At 42.2% G+C, this 24,505-nt stretch overlaps 1 protein-coding gene across 1 annotated transcript in view; it reads left to right on the forward strand.

Annotated features, from left to right (window-relative positions):
• The window catches only part of NUP210 (nucleoporin 210), a 116,310-nt gene that overhangs the window by 65,880 nt on the left and 25,925 nt on the right, over window positions 1-24,505 (forward strand). The window contains exons 21-29 of the mRNA XM_045025291.1: window positions 9,488-9,616; window positions 10,362-10,489; window positions 11,342-11,477; window positions 12,762-12,824; window positions 13,555-13,734; window positions 16,476-16,556; window positions 18,446-18,577; window positions 18,782-18,940; window positions 22,693-22,784. Coding sequence (XP_044881226.1) covers window positions 9,488-9,616; window positions 10,362-10,489; window positions 11,342-11,477; window positions 12,762-12,824; window positions 13,555-13,734; window positions 16,476-16,556; window positions 18,446-18,577; window positions 18,782-18,940; window positions 22,693-22,784 — 1,100 coding nt within the window. The remainder of the gene's footprint in view (window positions 1-9,487; window positions 9,617-10,361; window positions 10,490-11,341; window positions 11,478-12,761; window positions 12,825-13,554; window positions 13,735-16,475; window positions 16,557-18,445; window positions 18,578-18,781; window positions 18,941-22,692; window positions 22,785-24,505) is intronic.

The raw sequence follows: 24,505 nt of genomic DNA on the forward strand, positions 1-24,505 counted from the left end.
TCTCATAACACAAGAACTAGTCACCAAATGAAATTAATAGGCAGCAGGTTTAAAACAAATAAAAGGAAGTATTTCTTCACACAATGCACAGTCAACCTATGGAACTCCTTGCCAGAGTATGTTTTGAAGGCCAAGACCATAACAGGATTCAAAAAAGAACTAGATAAATTCATGGAGGATAGGTCCATCAATGGCTATTAGCCAGGATGGGCAGGAATGGTGTCCCTCGCCTCTGTTTGTTCGCCAGAAGCTGGGAATGAGCGACAGGGGATGGATCACTTGATGATTACTTGTTCTGTTCATTCCCTCTGGGGCACCTGGCACTGGCCACTTTCGGAAGAGAGGATACTGGGCTAGATGGACCTTTGGTCTGACCCAGTAGGGCCATTCGTATGTTCTTATGTGTATAAGTGTTTGCAGGATTGGGGCTTATCTCCTGAATGGCAACATCTTCTTTCAGGGTACTTACAGGGGTCTGCAGGCAGTCAGTACAGTTGGTACATCTTGAGGGAAGATGGGAGTACAATAAATTATAACTGTATAATGCACCATGCTAGAGATACAAATGTATATTTTAAAAGGAGCAGAAGGTAGACTTGGATAACAGTAGAGACATGCAGTTATAAATGCATTTCAACAACTTACTTTTATTGTAATAATAAAACCAGCTACATGGCTGACATCCTACCCTTATTTCAACACACATTGCTATAACTCTAGCAATCTGCATCTTTTTCCACGCTCTGTCAGTCCAGCTTCCTGTTATGATTTTCATTGTGTACATCCATAAATCAGTGCTAATGTGCCTTTGGAAAGAACACATCCAGAATTACAAATGCAAATTGGTCGGATCCTTTCCTATTCTCCTAAATATTTGTATGAAATAAATATATATATTAATTGGGTGATGATAACTTGTCACAATTCCTGGCTGTTGCTCTGGCGAGTTGGTCTGGATTTTTGCAGCAGATTACATGTTTGGCCTTTTTCAAGGAAGAATTAACTGTCTTTTCTTCCTTAATCTCTTACACGGGGATGACGACAATGCTCCCAGCACCTCTACAGTCAGATTTCTTCATTCCCTTTCTCTCAAAGAGATCTTTAAATGACTTCCTCTGTTTTCAAGGCTATGGCTACACTTGCACTTCGGCAGCGCTTTGAATCGCTAAGTGTAGTCAAAGCGCCAGCGCTGGGAGAGAGCTCTCCCAGCGCTGTCCGTACTCCACCTCCCTGTAGGGAATAACGTACAGCGCTGGGAGCCGCGCTCCCAGCGCTGGGGCTTTGACCACACTGGCGCTTTGCAGCGCTGCAATTTGCAGCGCTGGAGAGGGTGTGTTTTCACACCCTGCTGCAGCGCTGCAAATTTGCAAGTGTAGCCAAGGCCTAAGTCCTCAACACTTAGCATGTCCCCAAGGTTCTTCTTTGAGTATGTGTCAGTGTGGATCCCACTGGAGATGTGCGTGCACGTGGGATTCAGTTTTGTTTTGATGGGGTGCCACTGGAGCCATACTTGTGCTCTGTGTCCCTTCATGTTCCCATGTAAGGGCATAAAGAGCGGGGCAGCTGCAACCCTCCCTCAGTTTCCTCTTGCTGCCTTTGGCAGTGTGACTGAACCTTGACATGGTGGCTGGCTCTGGTGCCAAGCTCAGGAGATCGGAGCTCTGATCATTATTTGACTGATGCAGCTGGTACTCCTCATTCCATTATCCAGCAGGAATACTTCTTGCCCTACAGTGGGAGCTGCACTGATGCACACCCTGCAATAACGGTCATTCTTCGAGATGTTGTCATCAGAGCATGACTCCCACCACTCTCCTTCCATCCCCACTTCTCAGCAACGTGGGCTGCGAATTGAGAGGGAACTGGGGCAGGGTCATTCCGCCCTCCCTTCATAACTGCGAACGGGAACATGAAGAGGCACAGGGTGGCCGTGGTGGACAGTGGTTTTCAAAAGAATCCAGTTCTACACGTGAGAAGCGGATGCTTACTCAGAGTGGGATCAACACTGACTACAACATCTCAAAGAACTCCAGTTACTGTACGGCAGTTGTTCTCAAACTGTTGTACTGGTGACCCCTTTCACACAGCAGGCCTCTGAGTGTGACCCCCCCCTTATAAATTAAAAACAGATTTTTATATATTTAACACCATTATAAATGCTGGAGGCAAAGCGGGGTTTGGGGTGGAGGCTGACACCTCGCAACCCCCCCATGTAATAACCTCGTGACCCCCTGAGGGGTCCCAACCCCCAGTTTGAGATCCCCTGCATAGGGTAAGTAACTTCCTTCTGCAGGGACTGTAGAAAGTCAGTGGACCTTGGAACCATTACATAAGGTTAGAGAGACTCATGAGGGAAGTCAGCACATGCCTCAGTATGAGTGAGACTAGAGGCTACAAATCAGTATTAGGGTTGTGCAAATTTAAATTGCCACCATTGGTGGAGTAAATAGACAAATTATGATACATCGTATGGGTTTGTTGTTTTGAGGAAGGGGAGGGGAGCTGGTATATAGATTACAAATTCAAGCCTGAATGAGGTTTGTAAACTTTGCCAATAATAGAAATTTGCTCTCAAATACCTTTAAGCCCAAATGAGTAATTTTGCAGAACTGTACTCATAAATACACAGAGAATTTGCAAAACTAAAGTTGCTGCACCCTGGTTAAGAACGCAGGCCACATAATATAAACTCCACTTGTGCTCATTTGCATGCTAATGCCCTGAATGCCCTTGCAGCTCAGAGAAACTGTCCATTCTCAAGAGGTTTGAATGAAAACAACTGAAACTAGCTGAGTTGTTACCATAACCAAAATGTTGTTACATCTAACATCCCTACTTGAATAAGCAGCACTCATATAGGAATGGTCAAACAGACAGTCAGTTAATCTTAGTGACAAGAGAAAGGTTTATATCTTTATACTAGACTTCAGGAAGCAGTAACAGCAAAGGATTCTAAGGTGATAAAAATATCTATAGTAAACTCTCCTATCAAAGTGTTCTGAAAACACAAAATTGTTCAGAAATAACATATATAAAAGATAAGTTGATTACAGCAGTGGCATTATAATATTTGTTTTAGGTTAGCAAAGATGTTTGTAAAATCTTCAGATTCTTCTAATAATGCTAAGGGAGAAAGAAAATACTACAGCTAACTTCAAAAGGATAACTAAAGATGGAAAAGGTCTGTTTAAGTATCAGGCCCACTTTCTACAGGGATTTGATATACCGGTAGTCACACAGAAGAAAATGCATTAAGTATTACTCTGCAGCTATGCTTTATTTCAACCATTGATGATACATTTGAATTAGGAGTTATCTGCAATGAACAATAGTATATATGCATCATATTCTTTATTGGGGGGAGGGGAGGAATGTTAATGCCTTTAACACGCAGAATTCTTTGTAAATGGCAACAAATTCAACAAAACTAATAGAATTAATTGGATATTAGTGATGTCAGAGATGACTGTTCTTCTTTGGTGGTGGTGTGTATTGATAAAAACATCTCTATAGCTGTAGAAAGAGGGAGTTTGCAATACTTTCACAGGGAGACTGTCAGCTAGAGGGGAAAAAAGTTTTTGTTATTCTAAGAAGCTGAATTTATTTTTGAAGTTTATGCAGTTGGTCTCGGTTCTTAAAATCTCTTCAGTCAGATCTCCCATGTGGCTACAGGAATACTATGCCTGATATGTTCATATGAACTTCATTTCATCTTGGAACAGTAGACTTTAGGGGTGAGCAGTGAGGAGGCCTTGTGAAATAGATGAAACAAGATCTGTTCTTTGAGTAGTGTCCCTGTGGGTGCTCCACTTCAGGTACACAAATGCCTCTCGAGCCCTTGATTGGAGATTTTCCATTAGCAATGTCCGTTCGGCCTGCAGAGGTACTCTGTATAGCCTTATGCCACATTCTGAAGGTATATAGGGTTGTGCAGGCTAACCGCTCTCAGCTCCGTCTCTGCCACCTTGGCCTGAGACAGAGCTCTAGTGTGTCCACCTCTTGCCTGCCTCAGCCTATTTTATAGTTGTTGTTTGTTTAGTTAGTTTAGTGTTTCTAGTTAGTGCTAATTGTTGTTAGGATACAATTAGGTGGTTGTGGGAGGTTTCCATTTTTCCTCTCCTCATATTATTTCTTCCCCATTTCCTCTGGGGAGCTTATTTGGCCTGGCTGGGCATGCCTGGCTCACAAGGTTTCAAACGCTGGTGCTCTTTTCAGGAGGCTATCCCGATCAGCGACGGCCATTCTAAGTATACCTGTTGCTTGGGAGAGTCAGATCTCCCAAAAGTGTACCTTTTTCCTGGCTCTAAAATCAGGAGTTCAGAAGATTCAGGAGACCAAACAGCTGATGGAGTACTCCCTTCAACCTGCTTCCGAGTCAGGTCATGAGACCACCTCCCTGCCCCATATGTTGGCCTCCAGGCAGAGCCAGTGTCCCTTCAACTTTCGCTAAGATCTTGCCTAAAAAGGCGAAGATCTTAGAGGTCTCAGGGAAGGCTTCAAAGAGCAGCCCTGTCTCCCACCACAAGGAGCCAGCTCCCAAGAAGTTTCTGATCTCTGTTGGGTCTATGGCATCGGAGGCCTTGACCTCTCGACTTGGTACCAGCAGAACATGGAGATCCTTGAGCACTTTGGAGAAACATGGTGCTGGCAGGGCCTTGATACCATCTGCCTCCAGATCAGGACTGTCTATTTCAGACTTACCAATGGTGCCTTCCCATTCAGATCCATCTGTACTGACAAAATCAAAGCACGTGCCTTTGTCCCCAGTGCTTGTGCACTCCAAACCAGTGATACAGCCCAAGTCAACTGCTGAGTTGGTACTGACCCACTTGCTACTGCAGGAATTCCATTACTCTGGGGACTTGTCAGTGTTAAATGAACTGGAATCCCTCCTGCTTATGAGTACCAATGACTCTCTTTACCATGACCCTGGTCTCCAAATTACCAGTGCTTCCCAGTACTGCAGGATTCTCCTTTCTTTTCTCCTGGGACACCCCATTGGAGGATGTTGAGGAGGATGAAGGAGACATTTAGTCTCGTCCTTGTCAGTGTGGGGTTCTCCTCCACATTATTATAGGAACTCATACTTTGACAAAGACCCTCACCCACATTTGTCATAGTGGGATCACTCCTGGGTACTAGCCCCTCTCCTGTGTGGGCCTCCCCAGTGGCCATACTGGGATCTTGGGCAGCATATCTGCAACAATTTGCCACACCTCCAGCTCCACTGGTCCAGGAAACTAGAGTCAAACAGTCTTCTTAACCAAAGACGCAACATAAGGAGACCTTTGAGGAACAGGAGGCAAACAGGGGCTACACCTCAAACCCCTTTTTCATCTTCATCTCAATTTTAATAAATTCCAGGACCCTGGAAGAGAATGGTAGACTCCCTTCAGGTTAAAGACTCACATCACGCTCTCCTGACTCCATTTTGCAGTCAGCGACAGCCGGGTTGTGCTACCCTTTAATGAAGTGCTCCTGGATCCGTCAAAGACTGTGTGGCACACTCCTGCCATCATACCACCAACTTGTAAATGGGCAGATAAGAACTATTACGTTCCCCCACCAGAACTCCAAATTTTTCTTCTCCCACCCCCCACCTAATTCCCTGGTGGTGGATGCTGTAAACGAGCATTGTAGACAGCACTATGCCAGGTCTACTCTTTTTATGACAAGGACCAGAAAAGGGTAGACCTTTTTGGATGGAAGCTCTGCTCATCCACAACCCTCCAATTTCGGATCACAATCAGTCAGTCAGTCATGGCCAACAAAGACTATACAAATGAAAACAAGTTTGCATCCTTTATTGAACATCTTCCACAGGAGCATAGAGAACTTACAGTCCATCATTAAGGATAGTCATCTTTTAGCCAGAACCTCTGTCCAAGCATGTTTGGATGCCGCAGATGCTGCCACTAGATCAGGGGTGGGCAAACTACAGCCCTTCTGGGCTTTGGATCCAGCCCGTAGGATTGCCCCCCTGTGGGCCCCGCGCCGCTCTCAGCAGTGGCTGGCCCAATGTCTCTGCAGCCCCTGGGCCCTTGCCTCCAGGAACTACGGAAAAGTCCCTGCACACGCAAGACTGCAGGGCCATGTTGATATCTCTGGGAATATACAATCCTACAAGCAAGAGGAGATTTAGCAGGTCTCAAACTCCTTACAGATCACACCCAGTTCACTTCTCTGGTTTTCACAAAACCACCCTGTGACGTTGCACTCCATATGTTTATGGAAATATGCTTATGAGTATGAATATAATGTAACTGGAATATGCTTTATGCAAAAGGTCTCTTGTAAGGTATCAGTACAAATCTTGTAATCTACTGAATGTGCTCATCCTATTTGTATGAATGTATCATTCTTGTATCTAAAACTAGAAATATGAAGTATTACTCTGAGGTCCTATTGCAGTTATGCAAAGTGTGGGCCATTAATGGTGGCTTAGGATCTTGATGGCTCCCATTAACTGGAACAATTGTAAATGGTTCTGTTTACTTGTAAGCCTTCCTGTATACGTGGGTGCCGTCCTGTGAGACTTCATTACTCATTGGCTATGTGAACATGTCACATGATACTGCAATCCATCTTAAACCTGGTGCTTTTCCATTTAGAAGGAAGGGTGGGAACCCAGAGAGAGAGACAGGATTCCTGCCTTGTGCCAAAGATATAAAAGGGGGTGGAAAAGAACAAAGGGGGTGGCAGTCATGAAAAATCCCCTAGTTACCACCTGAGCTGGAACTAACGAAGGACTGCACCAGGGGAAAGGATTGGGCCCAGACTAAGAAGGAGTCTAGTCTGTGAAAGAAGCTTATTGGAACATCTCTGAGAGTGAGGTTTACCTGTATTCAGTTTCTTAATGTATTATGCGTGTTCTTTGCTTTATTTTACTTGGTGACTTACTTTGTTCTGTCTGTTATTACTTGGAACCCCTTAAATCCTACTTTTTATTCTTAATAAAATCCTTTTTTTTGTTTATTATTGATCCTAGAGTAAGTGATTAATACCTGGGGGAGCAAACAGCTGTGCATATCTGTCTATCACTGTTATAGAAGGCAGACCATTTATGAGTTTACCCTGTATAAGTTTATACAGAGTAAAATGGATTTATTTGGGGTTTGGATTCCATTGGGAGCTGGGGGTCTGGGTGCTGGAGCTAGGAATACCTGCTGAGTGGTTTTCAGTTAAAGCCTGCATCTTTGGGGATATGGTTCAGACCCTGGGTCTGTGTTGCAGCAGACTAATGTGTCTGGCTCAACAAGGCAGGGTTCTGGAGTCCCAAGCTGGCAGGGAAAACGGGCTCCGCGGTAGTTTCAGCATGTCAGGTGACAGTCCCAAGGGGGTCTCTGTGACCAAACCTGTCACATACCCAACCTGCTAGAAAAAGACAGAGAATCCAGAGTAAAAGAGCTTCCTCCTTCAGCTAGCACCCAATCGTAATTGAAACAGCAATTTTGACAGATTGGTCAAGGGCTCAACTCCTCCCTTACCTCTAGTTTGTAAGGTGCAACCATTTGGCCACCTCCCAACTTTTAGAGCAGTGATTCTCAAACTTTTGTACTGGTGACCCCTTTCACACAACAGGATCCCTCCCCTCACAGGGGGAAAGTATTTTACTTAAAATATTGTTTTGTACCAAAGAAGGATGGAGCCTGATCTTACATCTAAGACAACTAAACAAATTTGCAAAGTCTCAAAAGCTCCAGATGGTGACTCTGGCAGCTATAATCTCTTCTCTAGAGGCAGGAGATTGGTTTTTGGCCCTCAACCTACAAGTTATCGTTCCCCTCCAGGTGATGTCTGTGCAGGCATCCCTTTCATCCGCTCCAACAATAACTGTGACAATGGAAACATCAAAGTTACGGTGGGGAGCACACCTCAACATGCTCACAGCTCAGTGCAGATAGTCACCTTGGGAAACCACTCTCCATATCAATTTGTTGGAACTCAGGGCAGTCAAGAAGGGCTGTCTTCAGTTCCTTCTCCTCGTTAAGGGCAAATCGGTCAGAATGATGATGGTCAATATGGCTTGCATGTTCTGTATCAACAAAAAGGAAGGAGCAAGATCCCCCTCCCTCTGTGCCGAAGCTAAAAAGTTATGGAACTTGGGTGTAGCCCATCAGATTCAGATCTCAGCCATTTATGTTCCTGGATTCCAGAATGTCACAGCCGATATGCTCAGCAGGCACTTCTCCCAAGACTACAAATGGGAGTTGGATGATCAGATCCTGCATGGGATATCCCAGAGATTGGGACTTCTATCGGTGCACCTATTCCTCACTTCCAGCAACAGGTTGAACTAAGTCTATATTTTTAAAGGGTAAAATGTTTGATGTATTTAAAAAAACCTACTACTTGCTGTCCTTCCCCTCTGTTCTGAAATGTTCTTGTTGGATGTTCAGATAGGGCGGTTTACCCACGCAGCCCAATATACCCTGGGAGTGCAACATGAGATTGTATAGAGCAAATGTGCAGGCCAAATGAACGCTGCTAACAGAAAATCTCTGCTCAAGGCCTCCAGAGGTGCATGCACAGCTGAATGGAGCATCCATAGGGGGGCACATCTTGAACCATAGTTACTGCATGAAGTGAGTAACCTTTTGTTTTAACTACCTGTATGATTAAAAATACTGGTTTTGTTAAAATACATCAGACATTTTACCTGTTAAAAATATAGACTTAGGTCAATCTGCCTGCTCTACTTCAGTGAAAAAATCCATATTTCTTCTGGATTTTCTTTCATTTCTGGTTGCAGAACTAGCAGAATGCACCCCTTCTTCCTAGGAAGGTGGCATTCACCAGTCTGAAATGTCAGAGTGGCTGTACTGAATATCAGTAGGGCAGGACCACATGGAGTAGTCTAATGATGCCAAATAAAGTACTTTTGTAAATTAAATTCAGCTTCAAAAGCTACCTGGTAATTATTGTCTTTATTTAAACATGGAATTCTTTTGCATAATGTGAAGCAAACTTAGTTAAGTGCAGTCACAATGGGAAAAATGACGGCATTTCCAACCTCAATTACAACGTAGCTCCCGTGATGATTTAAGGTAACATTCTGAATACTGTAGGTGCCGTGCTACTGGTTTGAAAGTTAGTCTTCCTTCCCTCTCCACCCCAAGAAAAATGTTTATTGCTCCGGATGATTTGTGGTTTGTTTGGGGTTTTTTTGTCCTCCTCATAGCATGAGAATACAGGACCCCAGGCCATCCCCCACATTAGGGTTCATTACTGAAATTGTTACCAGAAGCCATTTACACTACTTCAGTGATAGGAGATTGCTTACATAAATTTTGCAGCTTTACTTTTGCTTCAGTGGGTAAAATATCTATCTGCCTGATCCTTTAAGATAAAGAAACTTGTTTATGTCCAAGGATTCAGGGTCCAACCTGATCTGTACTATAAGGAAAATAAGTTTTGTCCGCAAGAAAACACAAATTAAAATTAAAAAAATTGCATCAACTAATACTCTTTTCTTTTGGCATTTTAGGTGTATCCTTTATTTCCAGGAACCTTAACGCTAATGATTCATGACTTGTGTCTGACTTTCCCTGCTCCAGCTAAAGCTGAAATCTATGTATCTGATATACAAGAACTGTATGTCCGAGTTGTTGACAAGGTTCGTATTTTTTCAACAGCCAGTATTGTTGACTGTCGCAGAATGTCATCGGCTTTTGTGCTCATTACTAATGTAAGGCTGAGGTACATGAGAGGTAGCATGGTGTGGTAGTTACGGCATGGAGGTTCTGTTCCCCTCTCTGCCACTGACCAGCTGTGTGACCTTGAACAGGTCACTTCACTCCTCTGGACTATAGTTTCCCCTCCCAAGCTTCCCTATGTAGATTGTAAGCACATCAGGGCAGAAGCCAATTCTTACTATGTATCTGCCTAGTCCATAGCTCAATTGATCCATGATCAATTGGTGCTTCTAGGCATTACCATAATACAAATGATTATGAATAAAAATACATGAATACTTCTGGAAAAATATTAATTCACATTGTCTTGTTTTTCTGAGAGTTTGGGAGAGTGATTCTTGTACTAATATATTCTTTCAAGGTAATTTTCCATGTCAGATAAAAAGCATTATCTTATACAAAATTAAGTGTTGATATTTCTGGATGTTTCAACTGGCATGGGCATAATTCAAACACCTGAATTCATTCATTTTGCTTGACACTAATGATGCCTGGCAGTGAGGGCTGCTTAACACTAGAACCTCAGGATCCAGTCTTAAATTTTTATTAGAGTATTAAAAGTTTATTACACATTACAGTATAAAGACATTTATGCCAATAAATAAGAGTGATGATTGAATATACCTTTTCAAGGAAAAAGTCAATGATTGTGAATATGTATTGCAGGTGGAGATTGGGAAAACCGTTAAAGCTTATGTTAGAGTATTGGATGACTCGAGGAAACCTTTTCTTGCTAAATATTTCACCGTCATGGATTTAAAACTGAGGGCAGCATCGCAGATTGTGTCACTGGTGTAAGTTGATTCATGGTGTTTTTTCCATTAATTTCTAAGCAATTCCCTAATAGGGAGAAGAAGCAAAAGTAATATTGTAGAAGTATTTTCTTACTATTTGAATGAATTTGAAGGGTGATGTTTTTAAAAAGGCTTCCATGCAGCCTCCATGTTATTACTCCCAATCAATTGCAGGCAGAAAAGTATACGTAGTTTTTTTTTAAATTTGTCTCGAAAGAAGTCTCTCTCTGTGGGGCCTGGCTACGCTTAAGGTCCAAGTTCAGCTGAGTGCATGAGCATTTATTTAATTCCCATTCACTTTTCAGATTCAGGGCCTTAGTCGTGCGCTGTAGCACTTCATTCCATTCTGAGCATCGCAAGAGCAGAGAATGTGTAAACAATGTGAAGTGAATAAATGCCTGTCTGGAGATCAGTATGAGAGTATCCAACTCATTGTATTGTGTTTGTTACTGAGTCTCTAGAAATGACAGAACTGTATCATCATATCATCTAGAAGCCCTTTATATTTTCTAACTTGGAAATAGATGAAGGTTTAAGAACTAGTATCAGTGGAAACAGAAGCCTTCTGTACTCTGATAGTTAGGGTTCAGGCATCAGTGATGTATCCTTACGTGTGCTGTGCTATCAGTGCTTCACCCTGGATGTAAAGGTACGCCAGCTTCAGGCAGTTAAGAAGCCAATATTCCTGCTGCTCCATAATGAACTGAGATCCCTACATATTATTCTGCATAGGACGTTGTCACCTAAAACTCGTTGAGATGATAAATGAACCCCTTGTGCACTAAGTCACCCTTTTTTAATGTAATTCATTCAATGACCTCCCTAATTTAATGTATTTTTCTTTTGCTCCAGTCCTCTCGATGAAGCTCTTGATGACCATACTGCTGCTTTTCTAGTTCACGGCACGGTCATAGGTCAAACCAGCCTTACAGCAACAGTCGCTGATAAAAATGGACAAGAAATCAATTCTGCTCCCCAACAGATTGAAGTAAATAACTTCATTTCTAATTGTATGTTATCTGAAATGCTCGTTATGGTGGGGCCGGAGTGGTATGAAAATAGTAATTTGGCACTGTCAAGCCTGATTCCCCACCCTGGCACGTCGAGTGCAGAAGGTGGGGCCCGCAAGGATTCTAAAAATTAATACTGGCCACTCCAGTGTTACAGCTTCTCTCTGACCTTGGATGGATAGATGCTGCTACCACCCAAGTGCAAAAAACCGCTTTGGAAACCCAGGAAGGCGCACTTGGGAATTCCTTCAACCCTCAATCCCTTTCACACACCCCCTCCCCCCCCGGGGAAGAGCTGAGAAAGAAAACAAAGGAAATCAGCTGTTGCCACTAGCTAATTAAACAACATATGCACAAACCTCTAAAGGGACAAAAATTCAATCCTGGTCTTTAAAAAAGGTAAATTTTATTAAAAACATAAAGAAAATACATTTGGTACTTAGGCTTTTTGCTAGATTTTTAAAAAAACAATTACAAGGATTAAGCATCAAGATAGCTCTCTTGAGGTCCAGCTTAACGGTTACAAGCAAAACAAAAGCACCTGGCATTAGCACAGAGGAGTCCACAAACCATAAAGAAATAAAAGAGATAAACCTAATTGCTTCTTCCTAGACATTTCCTGATCTACTTACGTATCTGGGGTTCCAAATGAGTAGTTTCTAGGTATGATCTGGTGATTTTTCATACCTGGACCAAAGCTTTTTACAGCATAGTTCCAGCCCTGTCTCTGCTCTCTGGGAGAATAACACAGATATAAAGGGAAAGGTTTTTTTCCCCCAATTTTAAAAAGTTCTAGCCTTCCCATTGGCTCTTTTGATCAGCCACTCACTCCCTTCTTTTTACCTATGTAGGGATACTTTTTAACCCTTTACAGGTAAAGCAAGTAGAGAACAACTACCAAAAGGGATTTATAGCGAACTGGCTGGCTGGGTGTCCATAAAAGGGAGCTACCTCCCCCTCCCGCCCCCCCTTCCATTTATATAAGGCACAGTCTCCATTTTTTTCCCTGTAAAATACCTGAAAAAATTTATTTTTATTTCTAAATAAAATGTGTCTAAACACTAATCCCCTACAGCATTCGAGAAGTGTAGTAGTACTTCTCCGCAAACATAGCTACAGGCCTGGGTTAACAGTGCTTTCTAGAGGCTTAGTTTGCTCAGGCTAACCAAGTTGCCGCACAAACCTGTATATGCTGTTCGGAGGCATAATTCATCGGAATCAGAGAGTGGTGAGAACACACACGTTTGTGCTTTCATTTCTAGGTCTTTCCTCCATTTAGGCTATTGCCGAGAAAAGTTACCCTGATCATAGGAGCAGTGATTCAGGTGAGGTATTTTTACATTTGTTCCACTGTAATTCCTGTTTGAGAAGTCATTGGAGTACATTATTAGAGAAGTGCTAACTGCTTTGCTTCCATGATACTATCTATCTTTATTTATTTATTTGTGGATGTTGATATTTAGCTTGGTATCAGAGCTACATTCAGACCAGAACTCCTCTCCAGCACAGAGGCCAGTTGAATATCTTCATGCTTGACCACCTTTCTGTTTTAGCATGTAGTCAGAACAATATTTTGATATTTATCTCACTCGAATGAAAAGCCAGCTCTCCCAGGATGAGTTGTAGTGTTCAGTAAACCTGTCACCAACATAAAACTGACAGCTGTGGGCTAAGTACACAGAGCAAGGCGCAGAGCAGAGTCACACCACCTGCGAGGAATACAGGGAGGCAGAATTGCTCCTTAAATTCCCTGGCATGGGGATGCAGCATGTGTGCTGCAACAAGCCTTTATGCGTGTAGCTTCTTGTCCCCATTTCCAGCTCCCCATGCACTGGTCCTGCTCCATGTGCTGGTGTGTGGGGTAGATGGGGGTCTGGGTGCTGCTGGGGGAGTACAGATGCCCACCCATTTGTCCTTGTGCAGTCTGTGCAAAGAAAGGAAGCTGTGAGTAGTCACCCCCTCTATTGTGCACCCTGGCCCTGTGCAAATATTAACTAGAGCAGAGCTGTGATGGATGCAATCTGTTATTGAGCACTGGTCTCTGTGTAACTACAGATTACTTCAGAAGGAGGCCCTCAACCTCAGTCCAACATAATTTTCTCCATCAGTGACGAGAGGATTGCATCAGTGAACAGCACTGGCCTTGTAAGAGGAGAGGCAGTTGGAAATGGGACAGTAACTGGAGTGGTTCAAGCTGTGGATGCAGAGACTGGGCAAATTGTGGTGGTGTCGCAGGTAACACTTCATCATCTTATGTGTCACAGAACCAGTTAATGTTGATCTTGGGTTAGTACACGGACTGTGTCCAAAATCAAAAATAAAATCTTGTCACAATAACTTCACTAGCTCCACAGGGATAAAAATAGCAATTTCAGATGCCCCAGATTGTGATTTAGTGCATTCGCTTTGGAACGTGAGAAATATCTTCAATGGATCCTTAAATTGTGCATCTCACCACCTGAAAGTTCAGTTCTGCACAAAACCCAGGACGATCTCATTACATTTGACATCTATAGGCTTGACTGGTAAAACTGCCGAAAGAATCCGTCCAGGCCAGCCCTGCCACAGTAACAAAGGTTGAGACTGCTCATACCTAGAAGTTACCTCATGGTTGCCTAGAAGGGTGGGGGTTTTTTTGGTTGGCTTTCTGTTTTTTTCCCTTGAGGTCCATGGCTTCCTTAGATAACAGGTCACCTTCTGGAGTATCTCAAGCAGCTGCTAAGTTTGTGGGGAGTGAAGCAAGGCCAGAGTTAGTCCTCTGCTGTAGTCTGTGCCATGCTGCCAGATACAGGCCATGAAACCCAGGAACTGCTCCTGTTGGTGCCAGTAGTGAGGGCAGTCGCTAAGCCTGGAGGCAGGTGCAGGCAGACAGGTAGAGGCCTGCTTCTAAAGCAAAAAAAGTGCAACGTTCTCTAGGGTGTTGCACATGAGGCTCATAGCTCTTTGTCTTTGAGTTTGCCTGAGGTAGGGTTTGGACAACTACTGCACAGTGGAGCCCTTTGGCCTTCTTGGGGGGCACACGGAGATTCCCAGGTGAGGCAAGCAACGGAGACAGATCAGAATTTTGTTAAAGTATTTGCTGTGTCTGTAACTCAGGGACAGCAATGTCTGCCTGTGGCTTCTGCAAGGCAGCAGATTGAACTAGGCAGCCAAATCTCCTACCTTGTGACCACCAGGTCTGGTCCTGTCCTCACAACTGCACTTCAGTGATAAAACTCTGGAAATGACAGGAGATGCAGAGAAGAGAAATCACCAAGTTTCACATCTATCTCCCTCTCATTCTCATTCTTTCCTATTCTCTCTCTTGTTCTCCAGTCCACCCTTCTCCCCCTAGTTCTCTTCCTCCTATTTTTCCATTTTGTGATTTTCTGGCTCCCTTTCTGTCTTGCACTGTTACTCTCCCCATCTGGAATCACTCACTTCTCTTCCTCCTGGAGACCCCATCTTCTCCTTCTAGTCCTGCTAGTCATCAACTCTGTAGTCTTGAGCAAAGACTATTTATTTTTTAAGTAGTGCTGTTAGGGTGCTATGCACATCACAGATATGTTGGAAGACATGGGCTCTTACGTGGTAGTTTACAATCTATCTTGCTGTCAAATTGGCATAATTCAGTTTGATTGTCAATGTTTATATTCGTCTTCTGCAATAGACACATCCTCTACAGATTAGACTTCAGTACAGTAGATAAGTAAACACATTCCATATTTTATCTAAGCTGAAATTAAACAGCAATCTCCAGACCACATCCATTTAAAACACCACTCCATCCTCATCAGGGTGCCTTTTAAATTAAGCAACAACTAATATGTATTTGTGACTTTGTTTTTCCCCTTCTGCCATAGTGTTTTTTTCAGTCTGAGAACGTAAATCCTCTCATGTTGTTAGGGCTTTACTCAGCTGGATTTTGATGTGTCCTTTTATGGACAAGCATTCTGTACTGAGTTGACTTTGATTTGACATTGGATTTATAGTGTATTGATTTATGTCAAGTCTGCGGTTTCATCTGTTGTGTCAGAGGATTTCAGTTAAACTGCAAGGATTTTTTTTCCCTTCAATTTTTTTCTGCAAATTTGTTTGTTGATTTTTTTATGGGGAGAATAAAAGAAAACAAACAAGTCATTGCAGTTCATTACAGTGTGTGGCAGGAGGGAGGGGGGAGCAGTTGGTTTGTTTTCACACTTCCATTTTAATCAGGATCACACAAACAGAAAAATCTACAAAATCAATCATTTTGATTTCTTATTGCAAAGAGACATTTCTGTCACTCTATCTTTAAAAAAAAATTGTATTCTTTTAAACTTCAACACTTGGTGCGAGTGGTTTTGACGAGACACATGCCAGTGAGACCCACTTGTTATGGGGAGAAGCGTAATCATTGTTTCCCTTTGTCACCAACTGCATCATAAAACCAGGTTTCAGAGTAGCAGCCTTGTTAGTCTGTATTCGCAAAAAGAACAGGAGTACTTGTGGCACCTTAGAGACTAACAACTAGCCCACGAAAGCTTATGCTCAAATAAATTTGTTAGTCTCTAAGGTGCCACAAGTACTCCTGTTCTTTTATCATAAAACCAGGTGTTTTAAAGCTTGTTATCTCTGCTTGAAGTCAGCGGTTCCAGTCTTTCGGGTAACAAGATCAGTTCCCCGGACAAAGATCCTGGCTGTGCCCGTCAGTGCCCACTGTCTCCCATTTGTACCTTAGGCTGCTCCAACCCCAGCCTGGCAATTTTGAGGCAACTGGGGGTGGATCCAGGCAGCGGTTCATTACAAAGGCCCTGATCCTGCACTGAGCTTTGTGCAGACAGAAGGCTCTGCTGTGTGAACCTCAGTGTAGTCTACAGTAATCAAGGGCAAATCTGAAGTCCTTGCTTTGATATGTGTAGTTTGGAAACTTGTCATCTAGCTGATACTAAAAATCTAGTTCACCGAGGTCATTAAATGAAATGGTCTGCCTCTTACAGAGCTTTTTTTCCTTTTAGGATAAAGTGGAAGTCGAAGTAGTACGGCTTGTGGCTGTTAGAATCCGTGCACCCATTACACGACTGAAAACCGGTACACAGGTTAGCTGAATTACCCTTAGAGTTCTTTCTCTCCCACTCTTTTTTTGTTTTATTTTGATATTTAATTTTCAAAGGAAATGTGCTAATGAGCATTACAAAGAAAAAGTTAATAGTTTAGTTGGAAAGCATTTTCACATCAACCAAAGTTCTAAGCTTGATCTTGTGGAATAAAACATTAACTCGTGATTTTTTAAATTAATTAAATGGTGATGCAAACCCTCATTCACTTCTTGGTGTTATTCCGGGCATCTTCCTATTTAACCTAATCAGACACTATTTGTGCCACAATAAAGCATATGCTCTTACACCAGTGGTGGGCAAACTACGGCTTGGGGGCCACATCTGGCCCTCCAGATGTTTTAATTTGGCCCTAGAGCACCCACCAGGAAGCAGGGTCCAGGGCTTGCCCCACTCCGGCGCTCCAGCCGGGGAGTGGGGTCGAGGTCTTGCCCCACTCTGCATGGCTCCCGGAATCTGCGGCATGTCCCCCCTCCAGTTCCTATGCGTACGGGGCACGCTGGGGGCTCCACGCGCTGCCCCTGCCTGCAGACAGGGCAGCGCGCAGTGCCGTCTGGCTGCACCTCCACGTAGGAGCCGGAGGATGGACATGCCACTGTTTCTGGGAGCTGCTTGAGGTAAGCGCTGCCCAGAGCCTGCCTCCTTGACCCCCTCCCATGCCCCAACCCCCTGCCCCAGCCCTGATCCCCCTCGCGCCCTCCAAACCCCTCGATCCCAGCCCAGAGCACCCTCCTGCACCCCCAACTCCTCAGCCCCACCCCAGAGCCTGCACACTCAGACGAACCTCCAGCCCTCCTGCACCCCAGCCCCCAATTTCATGAGCATTCATGGCCCGACATACAACTGGGTATGGAAATTGTGGCTCTCGGGCCAAAAAGTTTGCCCACCCCTGTCCTACACTCATGCTTCTTCATCTTTAATGCTGGCTGCTCCTTTAAGACAGTGTTTCTCCAACCACAAGGAGACTCTGACCTCTTTCAAGAGAGGATTACGCAAATAGGGTGCAAACAAGAAGAAAAGGAATTCTATTTCTGTTCTTGCTTTGGACTTGCTAGAGCCAGAACTCAATGTAGAACCAAAAATTAGCAAACTGCCATGTTGGCATGACCACCAGGGAATCTTTTCATTTGGAGATGGGTTGTCTGGTCTGTCCTCCTTTCAGGAAAATATGTAGTATGTCCAGTCTGGCTCTAATATTTCAAAATATGGGACCTCAACCAATTGCTTTGAGAGACTATTTCAGTCTTAGTTATGTCACTGTTAGGAAGCTGTTTCAGATATTTAGTCTAAATCATTTCCTAATTTCATCCCATTAAGCCTAGTTACGTACTTGTACAAGGTAAATAATTATTCTCCTTGCTTGGTATTTGCACCTTTTGGATATTTATTATGGGTATATCATGTTGTCACAAACTGGGGGCTGGGGGGGAGGAACGGGTTGGCACAAACAGCCAACCAGCACAGAAGAGAGAATGCCTAGTCAAAACTGTAGAGAATGTAAGAATGTGTACGATCTTTCGGTTGTTAAGGGGGCCACATAGGATGAGTGACTCCTCCATGTGACCAGCTGCAGAGGGTTCTGATTAAATGAATCAGCACTTAGTTGTGGTAGGGCCTCTTACAAAAGGGAGTGGTTTAAAGTTTTTTGATACAAAAGGATATGCCATTGTGAGAGTTCTATACATGATATCACTTTGAAGGTGTCCTTGGTAACCCAATATTTTAAAAAGTATTATTTCTTGAGTAATAAAGCTCTTCAGTTGGCTTGGGCATTTTGTGTTGAGTTACTATGTTCCTTCCTTACTTGTATAACTAATTTCTGCCCCAAAGTTGCACCTTTTTCAATCAAAGCTCCGTTTGTCTGCTTTCAGATGCCAGTTTATGTGATGGGCATCACCAGTAATCAGACCCCTTTTTCGTTTGGCAATGCATTGCCAGGGTTAACGTTTCACTGGTCTGTCACCAAGAGAGATATCCTGGACATCAAGACAAGACACAATGAGGTAAATTCTACTGTACGCCCAGAAATGGTTAGAGGTGTGGGTGCGTGCATGCGTGCACCCCATTTTTTTGTGATGCTTAAACTTCCCCAGGATGGGAATTGAGATCCGCTGCCTCCATTTGCTCAAAAGGAGGGTACTCACATCAGGCACAAAGATGGAATTCCTTTCTTGTTAATTCCAGTTAATGAGTATTTCCTATTTCAGGCTTCTCTTCAGCTTCCAGCAAAATATAATTTTGCTATGGATGTTTATGGCAGAGCGAAGGGAAGAACAGGGCTGAAGGTCATTGTGAAAGCCCTGGATCCTACTGCTGAACAGTTTCACAGTCTGGCAGGAGAGCTGTCAGATGAAATCCAAATTCAGGTAAAATGTTCTGGTCAGCTTGTCTCGTTTTAAACAAGAAACTACAGTATTAATATTATAGGTCTGAATTAAATACTTTAGAGCAAGGAATGCAGATGTAAAGATGCAGTTCCAGTCTAAGCCCCCACTCTAGATATTGGTGCATAGGTGGCATCTCCCACTACTAAGAGAGAAGTTACCCATCTGTTAATTTGGGGTTAAGTGTTGAGCATTCCTTCCCTGATGGTGTCTGAATGTTGTTTTGTTGAATTTTCTTTTTAGGTGGGGCAGTACTGGAAGTTGGCTATGGTATTAAGGAAAAGTAGCCTTTAACATGCTATGGAAGTGGCTCTTTCAGGCTACATATCAGTGGCCCCATTAAGATACAGTATAGATTAATTTTGTGTAGTGGTGATGCACAATCACTGCAAGCCATATAATGGTTTCTTCAGGTCTTCAGTGCCATTTTACCAGTGGTCCGATCTCAGTAGCACAGATTTAGAAGGGTTTTCTTGATAGTAACCTAGATCCATATCATACCTACTAGATCCACTCAGAGAAAGAATTTCACCTCCACCACCCTGGGGTCCACAAAGGTGGCATTTGGGGGACAAAATCCAGCTCTCAGTGGGCCAATGTGGGGAGAGCATCTCCACCCCCTGGATTTTACCACAGGTGGGAATGATCTGAGCAATACATATTAAAAATAACGTGATGGAAATTTCAGTGTTATCTTTTGAAACAGTGAGTAAGGTCATTGTTGCTGTGAGTCAGGAATAAATGTGGGGAGAATCCAGTGAAGAAATGTTAGAAAAGTGTACCATTTAGTAAATGAACATTATTCAAGAAATGAGACACCCAGCATTTACACACACACACACCCCCACAAGCTGTTATGTTGAAAAGCCAGTCGTGCCTGGCGTTTGACAAGAGAGACTGAATCTTCCCAAGTTCTAAAATGTAAACACTGCAGTTGCCTATTATTAAAAATCATATTTTAGAAGTTTCTTTAAAATTACAGCCTTTGCATTTTCACCTTTGGTCCTAAGTGACAATACTTCAAATGTGCAGAGTGTATTGTTACAGATAAGTTACGAACAGCAACAATTTGTGAATATTTTTTTTTCCAGTTTATAGCAGGAAAACATTTCAACCCTGTTTTTGCAAATATGCACGTGAGTAACATTACCTTTTAAGTAGGCCCATTAAAGCCACATGATTAAAGTTATTCACATGCATAAGTGATTGCAGGATTCTGCCCTTATTACAGAAGTATGTTTAACATCATATTAAAGCATAAGGTGGTGCAAGATTTAACACAATCTTCTTTATCTACCAGTTACTATGCTTATCATTCTTAAATCTTGGCATATATTGTGGATGGTGGGCTAGCATTGTTTGCCTGTGGGTTTAGTGGTTAATATGTCACTGTCATAAATAGTTAGTTAAGGGTTAAGTTTCCACGGGTCTCACCATAATCAAATTAAAGATCTCAGAGATGGGTGTAGAAAGCTATTAATATTTTAATACTGGCCTTTTTTTTTTTTTAAAAGGTCATTTGAGGTCTTGAGTCTAGTGCAGTGTCAGACTTATTATTGAAGTGATGTTGTTGATAATAGAGTTGGAAGCTTCATGAGTCAATTGTCGTTTCTTAGCTGGATTCTTGATATTCATTGTTAGTAGCACCCTGAAATTCAAATGGTGCATTTCAAGGTCTTTAAATTGCAAACCAGTTGAATGGAAAAATAAAAAATCGTTCCTCTCTTTAGAATGAATGACTATTCTGTACAGTGGTTTAAATTTTTATTTTTTAACACCACAAACTGGGTATAATGAACACTACAAAGTATCATTCAAAAACGAGCATATTGGCAACTTCCCTCTTTAGTGATTCTTTTTTTCCCCTTGCCTGTGTAAGGGTTAAAGGTTGCTAACCTTAATCAAGCAGGAAGACCCAACCCTGTGAAGTGCCTTCCACTTCCTCAGAAATGCTGAGCACCCCCAGCTTCCATCATTTTTAATGAGAGCTGGGGACTCTCCGGAGGTGCTCAGGGTCATGTGGCTGCAAGTACTACTGATTAGGATACATATCCTACTCTGTTCTGTAAATACATTCACCTTTTTGTCCTATGATGGTTTGAGGCTCACTGTCCCTTGCATAAAACCATCAGTTTTCACACACTGTGATCCGTGGACCCCCTAGGATTTGCTGGTAGTCTCCAGAGAGCTGGCTGGTGACTTGGTGCTGGCTCCTTCTCCTTGTTCCAGCTACTAAATCACATGAAAAGACCATTAAAAAGGCAGCAGAGACTTCCCCCAGTACCAGCAGGGGTCTCAGGTCACCTCTACCCCTCCCCCCAGCAGTCCAGCCCCCTACCCAAGTTTTAGTCACAGTGGGCATTTTTAGTAAAAGTCACGGACAGGTCACAGACCTGTGAATTTTTGTTTACGGCCTGTGACCTATCCATGACTTTTACTAAAAAGGCCCATGACTAAAACATAGCCTTATGTATAATACACATGTGCATATGTGTATACAATAAACTTACAAATGAATTGCTCCACATCTACAGACTCTCTAGCATGACATCATATCCTTGTACTGAGAAACAATTGGGAAATACAACATATATGCTTATAGAAGTGCATTTTTTTACAAGAATAATGGGGACAAAATATACTATGTAGCATAGGTCAGAACCTCCATATGTGATATTTAATCTTGTATTTCTTTGATTTTTCCAGTACTTCATATAATAGAAATATTTAAAAACTGCTTTAAATTTTAATTTTTCAAAAGACTTTTAACACCTTATTGCAAATTCCTTCTAATGAATTCAATCTAAAACACAAAGGTGGGGAAACACAGAGGCAGACAATGCTCTCTGCAGAGATCTAATCCATCCACAATAAATTGAGAAGCCATACTATTTCTCCTCATCTACATAAATAAAAATCTCCCACTTCAAAGGGAAACAGAGAGCTTATGTATTAAACAGATTAAAAAGGTGATTTTTATTTTCATTGCAATTTGTTCTGTTTGCCTTGATAACATTTTTTTCTTCAACTGTACATCTTTTCAGTATGCCATACATAGAATCATAGAAATCCTAGAAATGTAGGACTGGAAGAAACCTTGAGAGATGATTTAGTCCAGCCTCCCATGCTAGGCAGGACCAAGTAAAGCTAGACCATCCCTGACAGTTGTTTGTTCAAAACCTCCAGTGATGGGAATTCCACAACCTTCCTTGGAAATCTATTCCAGAAATCAACTATCCTTATAATTAGAAAGTTTTTCCTAATATCTAACCTAAATCGCCATTACTGCAGAATAAGCCAGTTACTTCTTGTCCTACATTTGGTGACATGGAGAACAATTGATCACAGTCCTCTTTGTAACAGACCGTAACACACGAGGACTATTATCAGGTCCCCCGGTCTTCTTTTCTTAAGACCAAACATGCCCAGGTTTTTTTTTTAAACATTTCCTCTCAAGTCAGATTTTCTAAACCTTTTATCACTTATGTTGCTCTCATCTGGACTGTCTCACATTTATTCACATCATTCCTAAACTAGTGCACAACTTGTTAATCCTGTATATTAAAATATAGTTAAGACATTATCACTACGAAGCTCAAAACAGTTGTTCATATGTCCCTCTTTTGTGTTCCTTTTCTTAATTTTGTTTTGGAAGAGGAAGAATAAATAGAAGTAAATGTTCTTCAGTAGCTAGCTGCTCGTAGAAATAAACAAGGCTAGTTTTTATTTTCCAGGTATTTGATAAACTACTTCTAGTTACTCCACAAGTAGATGCGGAGCAGATCTTAATGTCACCTAACTCATTTATTAAACTTCAAACAAACAGGTAAGTGGTAATTTTTTACAGTGGGCCTGTGTGTCAGCAATTTATTGTAGCTGTAAAGTATAATTCTTGATATTTAAAATAACTTTGTTTGTTTCGTTAAAAAAAAAAGTCTCCCTGTACATTCTTATATTGAAGGATTTATCTGATGATTAGTAGCCTTTTATCTCTACATTTGTTTTCTATCAAATCTTGTACTTGTCTTTCCTTGGTTAGAAAGCTATACCTACACAGTCGTATAGGTCTGAGAACTTTTAAGTCTTGGTTTTAAGAGGTGCTGAGAATCTGTAGATGACTTTAACTTGAGTTGTGGGTACTCAGCACTTCTGAAAACCAGCTCCTTGATGTTCTTCTGACTGAGAGGTTGGGACTAGATTGTGAGACCAGAAAGTGTATTACCTAAAGATCACAACTTAAATCCACTGATTTTTGGTAATGTTTTTATTTACTGAACTTTCACATCACCATGGTAAAATCTGCATTTTGTTTCTTAAAAATAATAAATATTGATTTTTGTCTCTTGAGATTTTTTTACATGTCACGGTTACTTAAAATGATTGTATTTTGAGAAGTAGCAGTGTAAAAAATGTCATGTCATTCCAGATGTATTATTTCTTAATGATTTCCAGCTCTAGTTTGTACAGGGTACAACTAAGAAAAGACTATTTTTTTTGTCCCAGCCAGGCTTGATCTGCAAGTCTGGCTCATGTATTATCACTAGTAACTCTGGTCTTGGTTACATGTCTGTAACTCTGTCTTCAATAGGATTACAGAGGTGTAACGGGGGGTGGAGGGGGTGGAGACAGCAGGACAGGATTTTGCCCTTCATTTGGAACTTAGTTAATAGCTCTCATGATGGCTTGTGAGTCCGAAAAGAAACCTGCTTTCACTCCCAATTGCTAACACTGGCTATACAGAGCTGTTGGGATTGAAAAAAGCAGAAACATTTTTCCTGCCAAAGTCAGGGAACGGATCTGCTGAATAAGGAGGTGCCATTTTTATATTGTCACTTTTCAAAGAATTGTTCTTCAAACTTATTTCAGGCTTGATATAGTTTGTCTTAGCGGCTGAAAATTTCAAGCCCAGTGCTAGAAAGGGGCAGCTACTTTCCACAGGGGTTTTACCCATGGGGTCAGGACAAATGGTGTTTACACCACTGCTTTCTCCAGGGGAGGAAAGCTTTAAAATTTGACCATGTCTCCATTGGCTGCATCATCCTTTGGCTGCCTGAGGCACGATGCACTGAACTCATTCATGTGTCTTCACGGTGAATACATTAATCAAAATCCAGTCCTGGTGCTGTAAACACCATGCAATAAAGGATCTCCTCCACCCCACCCCAAAAAACCCCAGCAGAGCTAACATACAGGAACAATCCCATGAGTTTAATTGTAATCCTTGTTTTCCTTCCCCCAACTTCCCTCTATTACTCTCATATTATCAGCTGTGGTGCTATTTCTGACACTTAGCGTATTGTTTCTAAACCTCATATCCTTGCTCATACTGAATAGTACCTTACTCAACATATAGCACTATTGGAGATGATAAGACTTCTCATGACATAAAGTGAGTAAGAGTATCAGAATCTGCCATTTAGCCTATAAATTATCAGGGGCAAAGACCGTGTGTCTTGTTCTGTAAATGGCCTAGCACACTTGGTATGGTCAATAAATTAAAATAATCCGTATGGCTCCTTGGCCTCTCCTCTTAAGGCTTTTTGTGGT

Source organism: Mauremys mutica, chromosome 7 (assembly GCF_020497125.1).
Source record: "Mauremys mutica isolate MM-2020 ecotype Southern chromosome 7, ASM2049712v1, whole genome shotgun sequence".
Lineage (NCBI taxonomy): Eukaryota > Metazoa > Chordata > Testudines > Geoemydidae > Mauremys > Mauremys mutica.